An 18,311-nucleotide genomic window follows, 5' to 3' on the forward strand; every position below is an offset into this window, starting at 1 on the left:
CGACTCAACAATAACAACAAGGGGCTAGGACGACTCATGTGGATGGTTACGCGCCATCTGAGACTAGAAGGATTATATAGGAATGTATTATTTTAACGATTGGTGGGGTGCAATGGTGAAGGGTGGTGATAACGGGGTTCAGGTTGAAACATCGTTATACAACGAGAGCATGAGAAAAGATCCAGCTCCTGAGAGATCTCCAAATGAAAACTCAGCAACAGTCCAATAGTGTGTACACCATGACACCATAGCCAAGTCTGACTGAGAACTAATGGTTACTCCTTAGTTATTGTACCGTAGATACTGGAACAAGTGGAATACTTTCTGCCTCTCAACCGCTTCATTCGTCAATCGTTATAATATATACATCTTCCTACTCGTACATGGACCATTCCATACTCGGTCCTACAAAGTTTGACCCCCCCTTGGTATCGTCTACACCTGATACCTAGCGCCCTTAACCAAACCACTCACCAGAAGCTCCGACAACTCATGATGAGCCAGTTTCACCGCCCGCTCACTGGTACCCTCAATGAGAATAAACAGCTTGGGTTCATCCTTGGGTCCGGGAATACGACCAGGAGGATAGTACTCGCCCTTAGCAGTGATACTGCAACCAGTGTTGGCAATAACACGACTGACAGAAGTGTTACTACTGGCTCTGTATCGAGCCTGCTGAGGGAAGTCGTTGATCTGCAGCGTCGTGTGGTAAGCAGTTGTGGGGGATTTGCTGTCTGGAGGAGTAACCACAATCACAGGCTTGGGAATGATATCAGTGTTTGCAGTACTGGCAGCTGGAGTACTGCTTTCCGTCTCAGCCTCTCCAGCCTCGTCTCCCTCATATGCTCGTCGCTCATGTTCTCTGGTCGCATCTCTCTCATCCTGTAGACGCTCCAGACCTTTACCAGAGAAGCCGTACATGTGTCTCTTCTCAGTTCCAGACCGCACCTTGAACTCGAATCTCTCGGTCATGAGCTGCACAGGCGCAGGGGGCGCGTTTCCAGACGACTTGATGGCACGTGAGATTTCAGCTGCCAGACGCTCCTGGTCACTCAGAAGGAACGTCAACGCTGTACCCTTCTGACCAGCCCGTCCGGTTCGCCCAACCCGATGCACGTAGTCTTCCATGTGGTTGGGGGAGTCCCAGTTGACAACTAGACCGAGCCCCTTGACGTCGAGACCTCGAGCAGCCACAGAGGTGGCAATGAGCACGGAAACAAGCCCGCTTTTGAAATCGCTGATCGCCTGGTCTCGATCAGCCTGCTCCTTGCCTCCATGAATAGAAAGACACGGGTAACCAGATTGGATGAGCTCCTTGAGCAAAGAATCAGCACTCTCCTGACGCTCCACAAAGATGAGACACTTGGGGTTGGGAATGGGGGTAGCTGCCGACTCTCCGGTACCCACACGACCCTCACTTTGCTCGTCAAAGAATCCCTGAGCAAAATACTTGCCCAGAACCTCTAAAAGGCGCGGGAACTTGCTCTTTTCGTTCTGGAATACTTCCACAAACTGCGTGATTTCAGAAGCAACCACGGAGCGCGCTCCGACAATGATTTCAATAGGACCCAGGGAGTCAGACGACCGCTTGCTGAGCACTCTTCGCGCCAGCTGTTCCATTTTCTTCGGAAAAGTGGCTGAAAAAAGTACAGTTTGCCGGTCAGGTCGGATAGATTGGGTCAACTTGAGAACCTGAGGCTCAAAGCCCATATCGAACATTCGATCGGCTTCGTCAATGACCAGGAAGGTCACTCTGGATAATGAGAGCACTCTACCTTGGTTGGCAGCCAACAAGTCGATCATTCGTCCAGGAGTACAGACAATGATATGGGTGCCCTTTTTGAGAGCAGCAATCTGGTCTTTGATGGGACTGCCGCCATAAGCGCATACAGCTGTGAGTTCGAGAGCAGCCAGAAACGGCCTCAAGTCTCGGTAGATTTGTACACACAGTTCTCTTGTGGGTGTAATGATGACACCCAAGGGGTGAGAGGAGGCCCCCGAAAGAGTGGTGGTATGTGTTTCGACCCCAACACGGTGTTTGATGTGACGTAGCATTGGTAATAGAAACGCTAAGGTCTTTCCTGAACCTGTTTTGGCTACAGAAATCACATCTCGGCCGCTCATGACAGCTGGAATTGCCTGGGCTTGGATACTTGTGGGTTTATCGTATCGCAAGTCGTTCAGAACTCCCATAGTAGGTCCCGGAAGACCCAGTTGTGTCCATTTGGAGATTGGCTTGGGACAATCTTTGCCTCGGATTTTGATTCCGTCGAGTGAAAGACGCAGCTCATTCGTTTCGGCTTCAGTCATGTCGGCAAGTTCGCTCGATTCGACGTAGAATTGGCGTCGGAAGTCTTCATAGACCTGTTTGGAGTGGTCCACAATCGCAATCTCCTTTCGTTTCGAAAGCGCAGAAAGATCGAGAGTCGGATCCTGTGACTTTTCCAGCGTATCCACCTGCTCCCAGACATTGAGATTTTCCAAAGGAGTGGAGTCGGCTATGGAGACAGATGTGGTGGTTGGAAGGGTCAGGGAAGACATGTAGGCGTCGAGGGGGTCGACTTCGGCAGGCTCAGAAGCAGCACCGTTCTTTTCAGAGGCATTCTTGGCCTCACTTTGGCTTCCACCTCTTCCCTTACCCTCACTCTTACCACTGCCCTCCTTCTCACCCAACTTTTTCAACAATTTTGCCGGCTTCCTACCGGCGTCCTCTTCATCTGAGTCTCCCCCAAAGAACATCTTTCTCTTCACCTGGCCCTGATCTGTAGCTTTACGCAAACCACTCAATCCGGACATGGAGAAGCCGGCTTTCGGAGAAGCGGGGGCGGTGGAAGGAGCAGGGCTCGCGCTGGCGCTCTTACTTCTCTCCAGCTCCTTTTTGCGCTTCCATTCAGCGACTTTGGCAAGCTTGGCAGCTTTTTTGGCGTCGATTTCTGCTTGCGACGGGGTTGCATTTGTCGTATTGGGCGTGGTGCCGGTCACCTGGCTAGTACTCGAAGTTTCACTCATGGAATTAGATGACTTAGTAGAATCATGCCCAGAAGGCTGGTGTGGACGGCCCGAGGGGGGAGGTCGATGTGCGTCCCGTGACCGATCCCGTGACCGATCCCGTGACCGATCCCGTGAACCAGAGCCGCGACGTTCCCGCTCACGTGATCTCGAATAACGTCGGTCGCGCGGGTCCTGTCTGTAACCCCCTCTGTCTCTTTCTCTGTCTCTGTCTCTGTCTCTGTCTCTGTCTCTAACATCCCGGAACCGATCTCGCTCGTCTCTCGAGCGATCTCGGTATCCGTACCGTCCACCTCCATCTCTGCGGGTGCCAGAATAGCCCCATTGGTCATACTCACGGTCACGTGGCATCAGGGCTGTAAACCGATAAAGACGAAGATATATCGCAGGTGTTTGCAGTGGCGATGTTGAGAGAGTCGGATATAATTATGCAGAGCTTAAAAATTAACCGGAAATAGGGTTCACGGATGGGGACTAACGGTGGAGATAATGGCGTGGGGAGAAGCGGTGGAGGGGAACCGACGGCGGATTTGAGGGTTCATGGAGAAATAAATGGCAGTATACTCTCTTGCTTTTCCGGTAAGCCTTGTGGTTGGTGAGATAGAGAGGGTGTTTTGACTGGGAGATTGGAGTGAAATACTTACTTATATATGGTGGAGCTTCTCCCAACTAATTTTAATGAAGATATCGGGATAGAGAGGAGGTAGATCCGGTACAGAGAGACCACCTTCTGGGGCAGTAGTATTGGTGCTAGCGAGTAGATAATCAACTTAATGGGGATATGTGCCGCAATGAGATGCTGGAATAAGATTTCATTTCGATATCTACTCTACAACAGGTTTTAGATGATCTCTGTTCTCAGTCAAGCGTGTCTACCTCAAGCAGTCATAATGACGTGAAAGAACACACAAAAACTGCAATTCTGGTAATAAATATTGGTTTTTTATTGCTACATACTGTTTATATCCAGAAAATTGTTCCTTAGGAGCTTTCATTTATGAATTTTGCAAACTGCTGGGGTCCTCCTACTACAACACCGTGCTCCTCCGTACTAGGAAGAGTCAATAGACCGGACCAAAAACCACAAGATGAAACAGACAAACAGTCAGCAGACAAAAGGAGAGATAATAAACATCAATACTGCTGTTTGAAAGAAGGGCATTGAACAACTGTTTGGCTCAAGATAGTGGCAGGGGCACGTGCAATTGTGCTGTGCTTCTCTCGTTGCGGTAACTGCCATCATTAGGCTGGTATCTGGGCGGTTTGAACGAGTAGTTGAAAAGTAATAGTCAGTATTGTTTCATACTAAAAGTGGCCATTATTGAGGCTGCTACAACTCACCGAAAACAGTCACTTCAAAAAACACCTTGGACCAAATCTCACCAAAGAGACCAAGTCAATAACCGTGAAGCTCATTAGAAACACCACCAAAGCGATCAAGCCTTTCGTGAAATATCATCAAGGGGGTTTACAGAATGTCTATAAATACCCTTGACACCGCCGTAAGAACCCCATCATCTACAACATGTTCCCTCTTTTTCTCCTCCTAGCTCCGGCTCTGGCTGCTCCAACAGCTACGCCTACCATGACCTCAACCTCTTCAACCACCGCCAACTCAGCTGCAATCACTACAACATCTCTGCAAACAGTCAAGGCCTTCGGTCTTCATTGCGAGCCCTCCGAATACCGTCTCCACACCAAAACCGAGATGACATATGAGGACGAGCTATGCATTGTGAACGAGTACGTCTTCACCACCTGTCGAAACCGGCCTCCTTCCACCTGCCCTCCTGAAGAGCAGGTGCTGGTAACCAAGACTTGGGAAACTGATTCAGGTTTCGATATCTGGACCACCACTGGGGTTGTCACTGAATGTGTCAAACAAACCACAACCAAAACTTCAACAACTGTCCTTCCTACTAAGACTTTTACTCCAACGCCTTCGTCCACTGAGTCCAAGCCTACATCAACCCCTAGCACATCCTCCAGAACATCCTCCAAGACTTCAACTCTGCCGGAAACAACCCCCGAAGCTCAGGTCTCTACCATTCCCCCTACCTCTACTCTCTACTCCACAACCATCGTCACCACCATCTCCAGCAAGATTGTCACGGTTACTGTTCCCTGTGACTCTGCAGATGTTCTTGAGACAAAGACGGAGTCAGACACGGAGCCTCCCAAGTCAACCACGGAGCCTCCTAAGTCGGTTGGGTCCTCTAAGTCCCTGAGTCCACCCCAGAGCCTGTCCAGTCGACCACCAAAATTCACATTGAAAATAATACTTCCCTTCCTGAGCCAGAACCGATCACCACTTCGGAACCCACTCCCAAGTCAACCACCAAGGCCCTTGAACCCTCCCCCGAGGTTCCTCAACCCAAGATTCAATCCAAGCCTGATCCCACCACTGAGCCCAAATCTGAGCCGGTGATCTCTTCAAAGCCTGAGCCTACTCCCGAGCCAATTACGTCTGAATCCGTTCCTCCTGCTCCTCCTTCTATCGAGACAATGACTTACTTTGTCACCACCACCTCTGTTTGTGATATTCCCGATTGTTTGACCACCAGTTTCCAGCCTGAACCCTCCAAGCCAGCCGAGCCTACACCTTCTCCCCCTCCCTCTCCCTCTGAACCAGCTGAGCCCCAGTTCTCGGGAACAGTTCCTCCCCAGGCAAACGCCGCAGTTCCTATCGTGACTGCACCTCTCCTAGCTCTCATTCCTGTCATCGCTCTATTTCTGTAAGTAGCTTAGTTAGTCAATTAATGTATACTTTAGACTAACGGTAATCGTCGCGCTGTATACCCCCAATAAAGGAGATAGACGTCTGAAACTTTCATATTGTGTTCCAAACGACATCAAATATTATTGGTAAAAAAATCTACTCTCATTCTCAAGTATTTCGCAAAATTATTCGCCGCAACAACGGCAATTTTTAAGATACTGTAGGTCACGTTTTTCTCTATTTCAAGAACGGGCATTCTGGCCGAGTGGTCTAAGGCGCCAGGTTCAGGTGACTGAATCAATATCCTGGTCTCTCCGGAGGCGAGAGTTCGAATCTCTCGGATGTCATTTTTTGCCGAAATTTTCAATTCAGTACATATTTTTTGCAAAAGGACATGAAAACCGACCAATGGACCCCATTCTTTCTCATGTGCGCTCACTAAGACATACCAATAGTGGTACAAAAGGCGCCTCAGATCGGGCTTCAGTGACAGTAGGATCTAGTTGCTTGCGATCAACTCTACGGGCCAATTGAAACACCATGGCCATTGCAATTACACATTGTACTGTATATCATTTAGGATCATGTTGTCTATGACAGTGCCGCTTGTTGATCCAGCGATCAATGTTGCTAACACAGGGCAATCGAGACGTGCATCGATCTGAGATGTATCACCACCGTTTGTATCGCTAGTGGTGACTTTCTTTAAACGGTCGCTATGCTCACATTTAAAGGGCAGCCTTGATCTTATCGGCCAGCTCGTCCTTCTGGGCAAGAACCTGCAGATCGGAGTTGCCACCAATGTGCTGGCCTCCAATGAAAACGTTGGGAACGGTTCGCTGGCCAGTGATCTCGGCGAGAGCAGCCTGGAGCTCGGCACCATCGTCAAGCTCGTCGAGCTCGAGAATCACGGGCTTGGCCTCCTTGAACTGGGAAAGCAGCTGCTTGGTCTGCTTGCAGTAGGGGCAGTAGGACTTGGAGGCCACGAAGACCTTGTCCTTGGCAATGTGCTCCTTGATGGTCTTGATAGCGGACTCGGTGGCCATGGTTGTAGAGAAGAAACGTCGAAAGAGAAACACTTTGGAAGTTGACAGAAACTGTCAGAGATGATCGGGGGAGGTATATAACGCTACTGTAAGTGACTGCACGGCAGTGTGGCTGATATCACGTATTGGGTTTGGGTTTGGAGTATTAGTAATGGTGTTGGAGGGGGGTTTACGAGGAGTTACAGACGGATTGGAGCAAATATGAGGTTATATTTGGAACCAGCTGAATGTAAGAATCACAATGGTATATCTATTTTGGCAGTTTGGCAACCGCAATGCCCCGTTTGTACAAGCAATATAACATTGCTAGACCTCAGAGTTTGCTCCAAGCCAAGTGGAACAGTGTAGAAAAAAATGTGACTAACAGGGAGTCATGTTTAGTCACAGAATAGGCACCGAAGAGAGTGCTTGCGGGTTTGCGACATCACCAATTGGGTTCGATTGGGGCGAATTGGAGGTATATTGATCGAAGACTAAGAGGGAGGTATTGGCGGTCTAGACTCTGATTACTAAGTCAAGCCATGGAAGGGGGCAGATGGTGGAGAGAAGGAAGGAGCTAGAGCTGAGTGGGTCAAAAGAAACAGAGGAAAGCGCTTGTGTATAGGGAGTTGAAGCTACCGAACCAGTGCATTCATCTATAAAATAATATTCATACCCTTCAGCACGATTGTTTCGAGTCATATGGCTGTTAGTTTTGTTTTGTTTTTCTGCATCCAGAGGAATCTCTCATCATCAAGTAATGTCCCAACCGTACTCCATCTGGTAAGCCTCAGTTTAGTTTAAGAGATATCGTATTTTGTCTCAGAAATAATAATATATAATATATCCCCCTCTTGGATCCATCGTGCGAGTATCAGTATATACCTACTGTACAGTACAGTACATACTGTAGTCGTAAGAATCGCAAACAGAGACAAATCCACCTCCAACATTTCTTCTCCGATATTTTACCTCCTACATTTCATTTCCAACATTTCATTTCCAACATTTCATTTCCTACATTTCATTTCCTACATCTCATCTCCGATATTTCACTGATATTTCACCTCTAATTTTTCCCTCCAAATAATTACTCTATCCGGACCATCTGAACCCAACGAAAACCACTCGACAAATACAAACCAGAACACTCATACACACTAGGAAAATAATCCCTCATAACCTGTGATTCCGCCAACGACGCATATACCGCTCCCCGACCCCACGAACCCACGCCCATGCGGGTAGATCAAGAGCAAACGCCGTGGATGCAAATATATGCACTCATTTGTTGTGGATGTGACATAATGCTGGCTGTACAGTATCGTTAAAAGTGCTCATTGGAGGTATCCAGACGGGTCAGATATCACAAAGAGATCCGAAAAACAGCACCTATCAGCACTTTTTGACTTGAGTCCCCAAGATATGTCTCCAGTTCTGCAAAGCCCCTTCCCAAACCACTCCTCGTGCCCCTGTCCGTTCCTGCTGTACTCTGAAATTGGTTATGGTTATACTCTCAAACTGGTGAACCTAGAGTGAGCTTTATAGACCGCCGTCCAGTGAACAAACCAGCAATAATCCTTGGTAGAATTGTGCTGATTTATATGTGCACAAGAGTTCCGGTTTGAACCGCTCCTCAAACAGTTGATAAGTCCCTTCAGTCTCCATACCCCGCCCCTACGCCGCCGCCCACAATAATGCCGCCGTTGGTCAGCCCCACAACCCCTGCCCTGAACCAGCCTAAATCATGTTATCTGGCATATCCACTATCGTCGATCTACGTCATACCAGCACACACAGTGGTCGAGACTCAGTGATACGAATCGGTGGCCGACACAGTATTGGCGACACAGACACATCTCGAGTAACACAAACCCAAGCACTTGTCAAAGGGGCACCTACAAACACGACCCACCTCTCAAAAAAAGCCACTCAGTGACATCCACAGGGCTCCATCTTAACAGACCACCACCTAAACTCACTCAAGACCGATTCTTCTGAGAATCCGAGAGTAAAGAGAGTGCGACTCCGACAGAACTTTCTCAATAGTCACGCAAATCTACGATAGTGGCTCATTTTGACCCAATCCGACTACCGTCACAACGACACTCAAGTTTCAAAAAGCGCCCAAAATCTGCTCTAGTTCACACACTCACACCGTTTCATCATGGGCTTCCTCTCATCCGACAAACCATACACAGCCGTCACCTCCACCATCGAGTCTCTCTGTGGACGAGACTACGAGGAGGAGGATGTGGCCGACATGGTCGAGCTCATGGAAATCATTCAATTGCGTCCCGACGGACCCACCGAAGCCGCCCGGGCTCTCAGAAAGAAACTAAAGTACGGCGGCAAGCATGCCCAACTCAGAGCTCTGGTGATTCTCGACACCTTAGTTGAGAACGGAGAACGGCTCTCCATGCTGTTTAACGACACTCAGCTGATTGACCGGCTCAAAATTGTCGTTTCCGGCGCAGAAGGCCTGCATCCCATGGACTCTGCCGTCCAGAAGAAGGCCCAGGCCTACGCCAAGAGCTGGAGCCGATACAAGGGCAAGAGAGGCTACGAGGGTATCTCCTCTCTGTACAAGGGAGGTGCCACATCCAGCGCTGCTGCCAGATCACGGGCAAGCAGCTACGGCAACGGAGGAGCAGGAAATTCTGGCTCCGGAAGACGGTCCTCCAGATACTCTAACCGAGTCGAAGACCTGTCTGAGGACTCGGACGACAGCCGAGATGGAGGCTACGACTCGCCCCCTCCCCGATCACGCGATTCTCCCCGTGCACGTGCGTCTCCACGAACTCCACGTGACCGGTCTCCCTACTCTGACGAAGATAGACCCAAGCGGTCTAACCGAGGTAGTGCTCGTTACGAGAGAGGGTTTGACGACGAGCCCCGATCCTCGTCGAAACCATTCTTTTCGTCCAAAACTCGAACACGAGGAAGCACGCCCGTGGATGACTACGATGAGGAAGATGAGCCCGGAGAACGACCTCAGTTTTCCAGCCGAAACCGGCGCTCTGGAGGTGGAGTAGCGGACTTTGAGGACAGAGAAAAGACGGAAAAGTCGTCGAAACGTTCGTCTCTGTCGAAATTCTTCAAGGGCTCTTCTCCCGAGCCTGCCTCATCGTCTGCTCGAGGCTCTACGCCCTCCGGACTGTCCGCATCTTCTTCTAATGCTCCCCTGAATGCCAAGGTTGAGAAGCCGCGTATCCAGGAGGTTTTGGCGGAGTCTCACGTTGCAGCTACCAACCTGAACAACGCTCTCAGAATGGTCAACAAGGATAAGGGCCAGTTGAGTACCCAGGACGCGTATGCCACTGAGTGTTTCAACAAGTGCCGAAAGTTGCGAAAGAAGGTGGTGCGATATATTCACGGTATCCACGATGGCGAATATGTAGGTCCTCTTCTTCATGTCAACGAGGAGCTCATTGCTGCTCTGCGGCACTACGACAAGTTGGCGTCTGTCCATGGCTCTGATTCTGAGCCCGAGGATGATTGGAGAAACGAAGATGGAGTAGATGAAGTCACCGAGCAGGTGGCCAAGATCAGCATCCCTAAACGAGCTCCTCCACCCATCCCGAAGAAGCCCAAGAACTTGCATTATTCGGATGAGGAGGATGACAATCCGTTTGGAGATGATAATGAGTTGTAGAAGGGAAACAGATGGGACACCTTCCTTCCACCACTCGATGATGCTGAAATGCTATATGTACGATAATGAACCGATTGAAGTACTTTATTCATGTAGATGCATAATTGAATATGTAAGTATAGTACAGTAATTACATATACAAGTATGCTGTTAGTCATACCAATTAATTACGCCACCTTGTACCCTTCAAGACCCTTTTCCAGCTCTGAATAAACTCCATCGGTCTTTGTAAACAGCAGTCCTAGGGGCGTGCCTCTCGTTGCCACGGTGACCAGCAACAGTCCTTCCTCTCCTCCGATCTGTCGCACCAGAAACACCGCGTCATTGGTCTCTATGGTGACCCATTTGGGTTTGGAGCCGTCCAGCGCCTTGGTGCAGCCCCTCAGGTACTCGGAAAAAGTCTGGGCGGCGAAAATGACATGCACTTTTTTCTTGGACTCGCCCGAACACACGCTGTTGAGCCACTGCTGTTCTGTTGATGCAATTTGGTCCGAGTCCAGGCCCTGGTAGTGGGCCAGGTACTTGGCGTTAGGATTGATATGCGAGGCGGCAATTTCTCGACCGAGAGCAGAGCCCAAGAGGGAGGAGAAGATGGCGGGTGGAGGGTTCGATGTGGTACCGTAGGCTGTGTTAGCGGGAGCGATCAATAACTATTTGTGAATGGCCGTGGGTCATGAACGAGAGAAACTTGGTAGTAACGATAAAGAGAGAAAGACAGAGAAGTGACGGTGGATGCGTTGATGGGAAGGGGAGCGTCACCGTCATTGTCGGCTGTGACTATGAATGCCTTGGTGCGTGCTGGTTTTTGCAAGAGAGCTCTACGATGTCATGGCCATGTGAGTCACACCAGAGCGAGAGAGACACGTAACAAGTATCAGTCACTGCATTCAGTCATTGCATTCAACTAACTTCTGCCCTAGTCCAGTCGACTCCACATGTCGTGTTGACCAGTTGGAGCTGCAGAATGTCACTTCAGTCTGACACCTTCGTCTGGTCTTTATATTAAAAAACAACAACCTTCCAGATCAGCAGCATCTTCTTGTGTCATCCCATTCCGTGCCTTTTTCCCCATGTCGTTCTCTCGTTGTTCTATCGGTTCGTTCCGACCTGTTGTATCACCCAGACTAGTCTCCAAATACTCACTCGATAACGGGGGCTCTTCCGGCAACGTGGTCAATGACTGTGAAAGCAGGGCCGACAAATTCTTGCTTTTCAACATGATGCTGTGTATTAGTGTGATGGGGGAGTGGTTGATGGAGAATCGTGGGGAATAAGTTCATAGACCAGAGATATTGGAGTTTATTTGGAGAGGGAAGAGTGGTGGATATGGTGTGATAAGGGATGATAGAGGTATAAAATTGGAGCGGAATTTTGACACAAAAGATAATTGAACCGCGATAAATCAACTGGATTGATTTTCAAGGGAATTTGTGATATTTTGACTCCGTTTTAACAGCACATTGAGTCAATGCCGGAATATGTCAAGTATGCAAGAACCGCGTGTCAAGTGTGTAGTTAAAATCTAGTTGGACTGACAGCCCATGTTAAATAAGTAAATGAATAAAAAAATAATGAAAAAACAACATATCCGAAACAACACTTGATAGAAACGAAAGAAAAGGGAAACAAAAGATGGGATCTCAATTGCCCGTATTCAGATACATGTTGACTATTCAAGATATAACACCTCTCCTTGATCCAGTCTACAGTCACATAATAAAAATTCCAAGTTGAGAATACAAGTTATGGGAAGTTCCAAATCACGCCTCTCTAATCCTCCAAGTGAAACAAAAATTGTCTTATCTCTCAGTATAAGTCCTATCTCCCACCGAAGATCATGTCTCTCCTGCCCAAAACCATACATCTGCCCTGTATAGTCGTCCGTCCAGCTGCCCCAAGTGGTCTGATAATATGTGCTCCCCTTTCTGATCTAGCCAATAGAACTAGGGAACCGAAAGATGGGTTCCGAAATGTTGGTAACCTGTAGTATCCAGAGTCTGTTCCCGATCTTCGGCTCAAATTACTGTGCGGCGTTCTTTGAGCTCTTGTCACCGCTCTACCAACTTCTGCTACCCCAAATCATCAGTCCGTACAAGTATTACCCGAGCACCCACCAATACTTGTTTGCACTTCTCTCAACCAGCCACCGTCATAACAATTCAAGTACCGGTTTAATTAATCTCAACACCCTACTTTTCGCTCTTAAATTAAGTAGAAACCCCTATTCAGCAATCGTACGATGATGTACTCTCTCTATATATAACTCGTTTGCTATCCTCAGGAACTACAAATCATCTTACCACTCTTACAAACTTCTCTCTCAGCCACATCTACAGTACAGTATGTATGAGTGCAGTGCAGATACCTCCACTGATACCTCCACCGACTCCACCGATGCCATCTCGTTCTCGACTCTCCAAGGTGATATACAATGCGATTACTGAAATTAGATAAATAACTTGCGGGCAGACGCCTGCGTCTGGACTGGGCCACCGCATGCACAGATGATAAGGATATCGTGTTCGTTGCCCTTTCACAGCCTGCTGCTCACAAACATATGCTACCGCACTCTCAACGTGTCCACTAGCCCGCTCTTCGTTCAGAGATCAGTGGTTAAGCATGCACTTGCCCTCTGGTGGCAGGAATTTGACCTAACCGATCACTCACAGTCACAGCTCGGATGTACCGATCAACCGTCCAATACTGGTCTCTCAGCTCGTCGATCATGACTCGTCGCTCATCAAGCGTCTCTCCCTCGGCCTCGCTGCCAGGCACCGCCTGGAGCCACTCGACAGTGTTCTTTTCCACCTTTTGGGTGAGCATGGATCGCTCCTGAAGAGCAGCTTCTCGGCCAAAATGGTCCTGCAGCTTGTCAGCCTCATGCTCTCGAGGCTCAATGTACTCGTAGTTCCACTGATCCGTTCCTCCCATACCTTCGGGGATCTGGTCCATATCAATGTACTGTGACAGCTCTTTGAGGTTCTTGGTGAACTTGAACTTGGAGGTGACACAGGGCTCCATCCAATGCTTGATGATGTTGTAGACACCCTCGTAGACCCAAGGTGCATTGTGGACCAGCAGTAGACCCAGAGATTCGGGATAGAAGATCTGGAACATCTTCAACAGATGCCTCATGTAAGGATAGTCCATGTTGAAGAGGGTAAAGTCGGTCATGTCAAAGAGGAAGGTGACATTGTCGTTGTAATCGTCCAACATGAGCAGAGACGCCTCAAACACGGCCAGAGTGAAGTCCTTAATACACTTGACTGACTGGTCTGTTTTGAAATGTCGCCGTGTGTAAATCTGAATGACGGGACGGCCCGCCTTGTCTCTGCCCCGAATGTACGACTTTTTTGACCGGTACTGGTTGATGTAGTCAATATCGTTGCTTCTGAAGGCCCCAATCTCGCCCCGGAACTGCAGCTCGTCGAGACCAGACTCCTTCATGCGCCAGTACATTGCTTTTTCGAGCAGCACACATGTGCGGGGCACCGACCATCGCCGCGCGCGCAGGAACCGACACAAGAGGTTGTCGGGAGTGAGGGTTCGAGCCATGTGCCACAGCGCCTGCTTGACCTCCTCCGGCTCGAGGCGTTCTAGAAACAGGTTGGCAAGATGTTCGGGTGCGTGTTTCTTCTTTCTGGACGCCGAGCTCATTTCCGACTCGCGTGTCGACGTGGATGAAATGCTGTCTGCGCCTGTGCCCCCACTTGATCTGACTCGTGTGGGAGGCAGCGACGTTTGTGTGCCCACCTCGATGACCTTCTGGGTCACGTTCATGGCCTTGAGCAGGACGGCCCACAGCTGCTTGAGTCGTTCCATCTGCTTGGCCGTGAGAGTGTCGAATCTGCCTTTGGTGGGCTGGATGGTCAACGGCAGTCTGCCGTGGTTGTTGACGTTTTTCTGGAACGACGGAATCTCGTGTTCCTGGCTTTGCAGGCTGTTGTCCATGTCCGTGGACACACTGCGCTCGGGGCTCAGCGGCTCCGTGGGCGCGGTCGAATGTGAAGTCATGGTGTGGTACGAGGTTGGAGAAGAAGACATGGTTTCACTAGACGGAGTGCAGCTCTTATTCTAGTAGAGTCTGGGGTTTAGACTAATTGTACCTTTTTCGCTTAGGATATCAGTGCGTCTGGGATGAAGTCTAAAGTCGGGGTGGGAATGTGCAAACCAGACAGCTTGTGAAAAAACGGGCTGATGGGATATTGGGAAATCTGGAAGCTGCGTTGGGAAGCTGGCGCGTGGGCAAGTCGAACGGTAGTTTGAATGTCTTGTTGTGAGACCCCTATGGCGACGTAGGTTGGGTGGACTGAAGAGGACTTGCCAAAGTCAAATCAAATTTCGTCTCCACTTGCGAACGACTACTTGTAGAATGCAAACCCACACCAACACGTCCCCGACCCTGCTATATATGGAGCTGGAGAGAGAGCCCCAACGATAATATTATTTGCAGTGGCCGCAGCCGATGGCGGAGAGGTCCACTTTGTGTTATTTCGTGACGTAACCACCGTGCTTTAGCTCTCGCTCAGTAGATTGGACATGGATGATGCATGTTTATGTGTGGAGTTAGGTGCGCCCCATGGTGGGGGTTGGGGAGCGTGGGAGTACGGATTTCCGGTATCTATCTGAGGCCACGATCTAGAAGAATTGATTCACGTCCTCATCTTGTCTCTGCCATCTCCGCTCGTCCCGCCGAGTGGATGTTTATTCGGACCTGGAAAAAATATCAAAAACCTTGTCCCCTGAGAGTTTGGACAAGGTTACAGTGCATACTGTACCCTAACTGAGTCTAGAGGACGGCGGAGAGAGAGAAGGCAGCAGAGAACGAAGAAGGCAAGTATATAGGAGTACAGGCATGGATACACACCTAAGAGGGATCTGCGGACTGATGTTTTGTCAGGTGACGCGGAAACCATCCTCCAACCATCCCCTCAGCCCACTTGCCCATCTCCATCCACTCATCCCCCACACGTACCCCTCACTGTCTTTCCTTTTCCTCGGCCCGTGTCGCCGTCCAGTCAATGTCTCAGTTGTGCATGCGTGAGATGACTGGACGGGCGCACCAGCACAAGCGCATCTCTCAACAAGGGCCCGCTGAGCCAACGCTGCTGTAAGTGGCAATCCAAGGCAGGTCGAGTTGGTGGTTGGTGGAGAGAGTCTGGTATCATTAGAATAAAAAAAAGAAGCAGGGCCTAATTGGGGAGATTGTTCCGGCAAAGTGAGAGGAGAAGGGTAGTTGTGTACTGGTGGGTTGTAGAAATGACCTCATACGTTATACCATCGTAGCCGTAGTCGTTCGTATCTTGGCTATCCTTTTCATAGACCCATCACTGATCGGCAATGCAACAGGGGTGACCGAAACGTTTGAGCGTTTGAGTTGACTCGTACAATTAACATATCTGAGAAGAGAAGCTATTGTAGACAAACAAGAGTTAACGGGATAACGGGGCTGATTGAAATGGGAGACATGGAGACGCGGCTTGTGCGTTGCATGTGCTTTTATTACTGCACTGCCATCAATTGACATCAATTGACATCAACTCACACCCACCAAGTTGCTTTTGCTGCACAACTAGACACCTGCTTGATACTCGTCCCGCAGATAGATCTAAGGGGGGGGAAGAGCTGTAGACAAGAGAGGAGGGTTCAAGTGGAAAGTGTTTATCACGTGGCCATCCCAGTCCCATACTCCTGTTCATCCGACTACTTGTGGTATCTACAAGTACAAGTACAAGTACTGATCTTGTCCCTCCTCGTATATCGTGCTCATGTGCCAAACTTTGGAAACTCTAGGGGAGCAAGAAAATAGGGTGCAAATAATATTCGTCCAATATTGGGTGCGTGTACAAAATATTGTGCCCTCAAAAAAATATCGAAAAAAAACATCGAAAAAAAAAATATATAATGAAAAAAAATTAGAGAAAAAGAGAAAAAAACGCCCAAATTGCCTCTTGGCAACGAGTGGGGAACAGCAACAGTGACGGAAACAAGGGGCGGAAACAAGGAAGCCAAGATTCGGCTCCGTCCCCGGAACACAATATCACTCATACATACTTGTACTTGGTGGGACGGCTGTTTGCCTGCCCCGCCCCAAAATAAGAGAACATGTGACCAGTGGCAAGGCAGTCAACTCTGAGCAAAAATGGGCTCAAAAAAATAAACAATAAAAACCCCAGCTAGCGCAACGTTGTGCGGTGGTTAATTTTGTCTCAGTGTACAGTAATTAGCTACCTTAAACCGTTCATGGAGTGGTATGCGAGAAGAGATGAAATGACAAGACGAGACCAACATGCGCACGTCCACTTGTAGACGATACAAGTACAAGAGCCACAGTGATGGATTCGTTACTAGCATGGATATGTACGTATGCACTTGTCAGCAGTGTGTTTGTGGCTCTTCTACTGCTCCAGATGGTACGGTCCACCCCTGTCACCCTCATCCTGGTCTGGATCAAAGTCTCCATGTAACGGTCGATGCAAGGAGTAGCAATTGGGGTATGAGTACGAACCAGTAAAGTACAGTAAGTGCTTGTAGCAACTGGCAGGGGCCCAAGTGAGACAGAAGATGCAAACGCAGTATTTTGGAATTTTGGAAAGAATGGAGCCTACGGCTACCGGTACAATTACTATACTTATTCTTACAGTAGGAACAGACGATTGAGTTAGGATGCAGCTTGTTTCGGCTTGGTATGTTTATCGGTGTCAAGTCCACTAAGCGCGGTGCCAGAGCATCTACAGTACAAGTACAGTAGACGACACAGGTACAGCCTCGTACTGACACTCATTGCACAGGCGCTGCACTCCCGTTTCATAATGACGTGCAGCAACATATACGAGGCTCATCGCTAGAGATACATACATGGTGATTCTTGCGGTCGATACGGTCTCAATCTCCCGCAGGATCGACCTCGTTTCTTTTTGGAGATCAGCCTGATTGGATTGATCTGTTTCATCCGACAATATACATTGGTCGGTACAGTATACAGTGTGAGAAGTGAGAAGTGTGAGAAGTGAGAAGTGTGAAGTGAGAAGTGAAAGTGTGAGAAGTGAAAGTGTGAGAAGTGAAAGTGTGAGAAGTGAAAGTGTGAAAGTGTGAAAAGTGTTGCTTCAACTAGCGACAACTGCCTGCGCCGTAGTTGCATCCCGGTCATATTAGCGCAACCTAGGTGACAGAAAGCGCCACTACCTGTGTTAGAATGGCACCATTGTCTCATACCAGTCGACGGTCTACTGTTACTTAGTGGCACGGACTCTACCCTGACTGATTATACCTCCCCATTCCGCTAGAGGCCCCTATCAAGCAACGCCAGCGGAGACAGGTACTCTCCCCATGCCAGATGGTTTCATAAACCCCTGCCAAGAGATGCCCTTTCGAGTTACAACGATTGGTAGCCGGGTAAAGTGAGGGAGATAGATGACTCATGGAGACGATGACTCATGGAGACGATGACTCTTGGAGACGATGACTCGTGGAGACAGACGACTAGTGGAGACAGACGACTAGAGGAGACAGACGACTAGTGGAGACAGACGACGGTGGGAAGACATGATGTCTCCTGTCCGCACAAGGAATAGCCAGACATGGATACACCGGTTGGCGTGCAGTAGCTACAAGTAGATGGGTCCGGGAGAGGAGTAGATTGAGCAATTGTACCGAGCAGAGTGGCGGGGACTTGATGGTGTGGTTTAGGCAGCTTGTGCATCATTGTTGGTGATCACAATCAACCCACGGTCGGCAACTTAGGCATATATTTGGTACAGTACGAGTACACACTTGTGGTGATCGCTTATTGTAAAGAGACCGGTGTTTTAGAGTAGATACTAACGTTACAGTATCCAAGTATGGAGTATATTCTAGATACATAATGTTCTTGCAAACATAGATCTACAGTATGTACTGTACC

The 18,311-nt window shown here is 49.0% G+C and overlaps 7 protein-coding genes and 1 non-coding gene across 8 annotated transcripts; 3 read left to right on the plus strand and 5 right to left on the minus strand.

The window, feature by feature from the left end:
* Positions 1 to 435: 435 nt before the first annotated feature.
* YALI1_C06917g (uncharacterized protein) lies at positions 436 to 3,360 on the minus strand (the record flags this gene model as incomplete). Its single annotated transcript, XM_501471.3, has 1 exon — positions 436 to 3,360. One exon carries the CDS (start codon positions 3,358 to 3,360, stop codon positions 436 to 438), a length of 2,925 nt encoding a protein of 974 aa, XP_501471.3.
* A 1,174-nt stretch (positions 3,361 to 4,534) lies between these two features.
* On the plus strand, positions 4,535 to 6,437 carry YALI1_C06929g (uncharacterized protein; the record flags this gene model as incomplete). The annotated part of the gene is made up of 3 exons (XM_068282212.1): positions 4,535 to 5,215; positions 5,305 to 5,744; positions 6,368 to 6,437. 3 exons carry the CDS (start codon positions 4,535 to 4,537, stop codon positions 6,435 to 6,437), a joined length of 1,191 nt encoding a protein of 396 aa, XP_068138313.1.
* On the plus strand, positions 5,980 to 6,075 carry YALI1_C06944r. Its single transcript has one exon. It is a non-coding gene; the product is annotated as a tRNA-Leu (tRNA).
* A 19-nt stretch (positions 6,438 to 6,456) lies between the features above and the next one.
* Positions 6,457 to 6,774, minus strand: YALI1_C06951g (uncharacterized protein; the record flags this gene model as incomplete). Its single annotated transcript, XM_501474.3, has 1 exon — positions 6,457 to 6,774. The coding sequence occupies one exon, from the start codon at positions 6,772 to 6,774 to the stop codon at positions 6,457 to 6,459; it is 318 nt and encodes a 105-aa protein (XP_501474.1).
* Positions 6,775 to 8,920: 2,146 nt separating this feature from the next.
* Positions 8,921 to 10,408, plus strand: YALI1_C06973g (uncharacterized protein; the record flags this gene model as incomplete). Its single annotated transcript, XM_501475.3, has 1 exon — positions 8,921 to 10,408. The coding sequence occupies one exon, from the start codon at positions 8,921 to 8,923 to the stop codon at positions 10,406 to 10,408; it is 1,488 nt and encodes a 495-aa protein (XP_501475.1).
* Positions 10,409 to 10,575: 167 nt separating this feature from the next.
* YALI1_C06994g (uncharacterized protein) lies at positions 10,576 to 11,627 on the minus strand (the record flags this gene model as incomplete). The annotated part of the gene is made up of 2 exons (XM_002142991.3): positions 10,576 to 11,033; positions 11,552 to 11,627. The coding sequence occupies 2 exons, from the start codon at positions 11,625 to 11,627 to the stop codon at positions 10,576 to 10,578; spliced, it is 534 nt and encodes a 177-aa protein (XP_002143027.2).
* Positions 11,628 to 13,021: 1,394 nt separating this feature from the next.
* YALI1_C07028g (uncharacterized protein) lies at positions 13,022 to 14,452 on the minus strand (the record flags this gene model as incomplete). Its single annotated transcript, XM_501476.3, has 1 exon — positions 13,022 to 14,452. One exon carries the CDS (start codon positions 14,450 to 14,452, stop codon positions 13,022 to 13,024), a length of 1,431 nt encoding a protein of 476 aa, XP_501476.3.
* A 3,331-nt stretch (positions 14,453 to 17,783) lies between these two features.
* YALI1_C07063g (uncharacterized protein) lies at positions 17,784 to 18,113 on the minus strand (the record flags this gene model as incomplete). The annotated part of the gene is made up of 2 exons (XM_068282213.1): positions 17,784 to 17,890; positions 17,936 to 18,113. 2 exons carry the CDS (start codon positions 18,111 to 18,113, stop codon positions 17,784 to 17,786), a joined length of 285 nt encoding a protein of 94 aa, XP_068138314.1.
* Positions 18,114 to 18,311: the final 198 nt, after the last annotated feature.

This window comes from Yarrowia lipolytica, chromosome 1C, assembly GCF_001761485.1.
Source record: "Yarrowia lipolytica chromosome 1C, complete sequence".
NCBI classification, from domain to species: domain Eukaryota; kingdom Fungi; phylum Ascomycota; class Dipodascomycetes; order Dipodascales; genus Yarrowia; species Yarrowia lipolytica.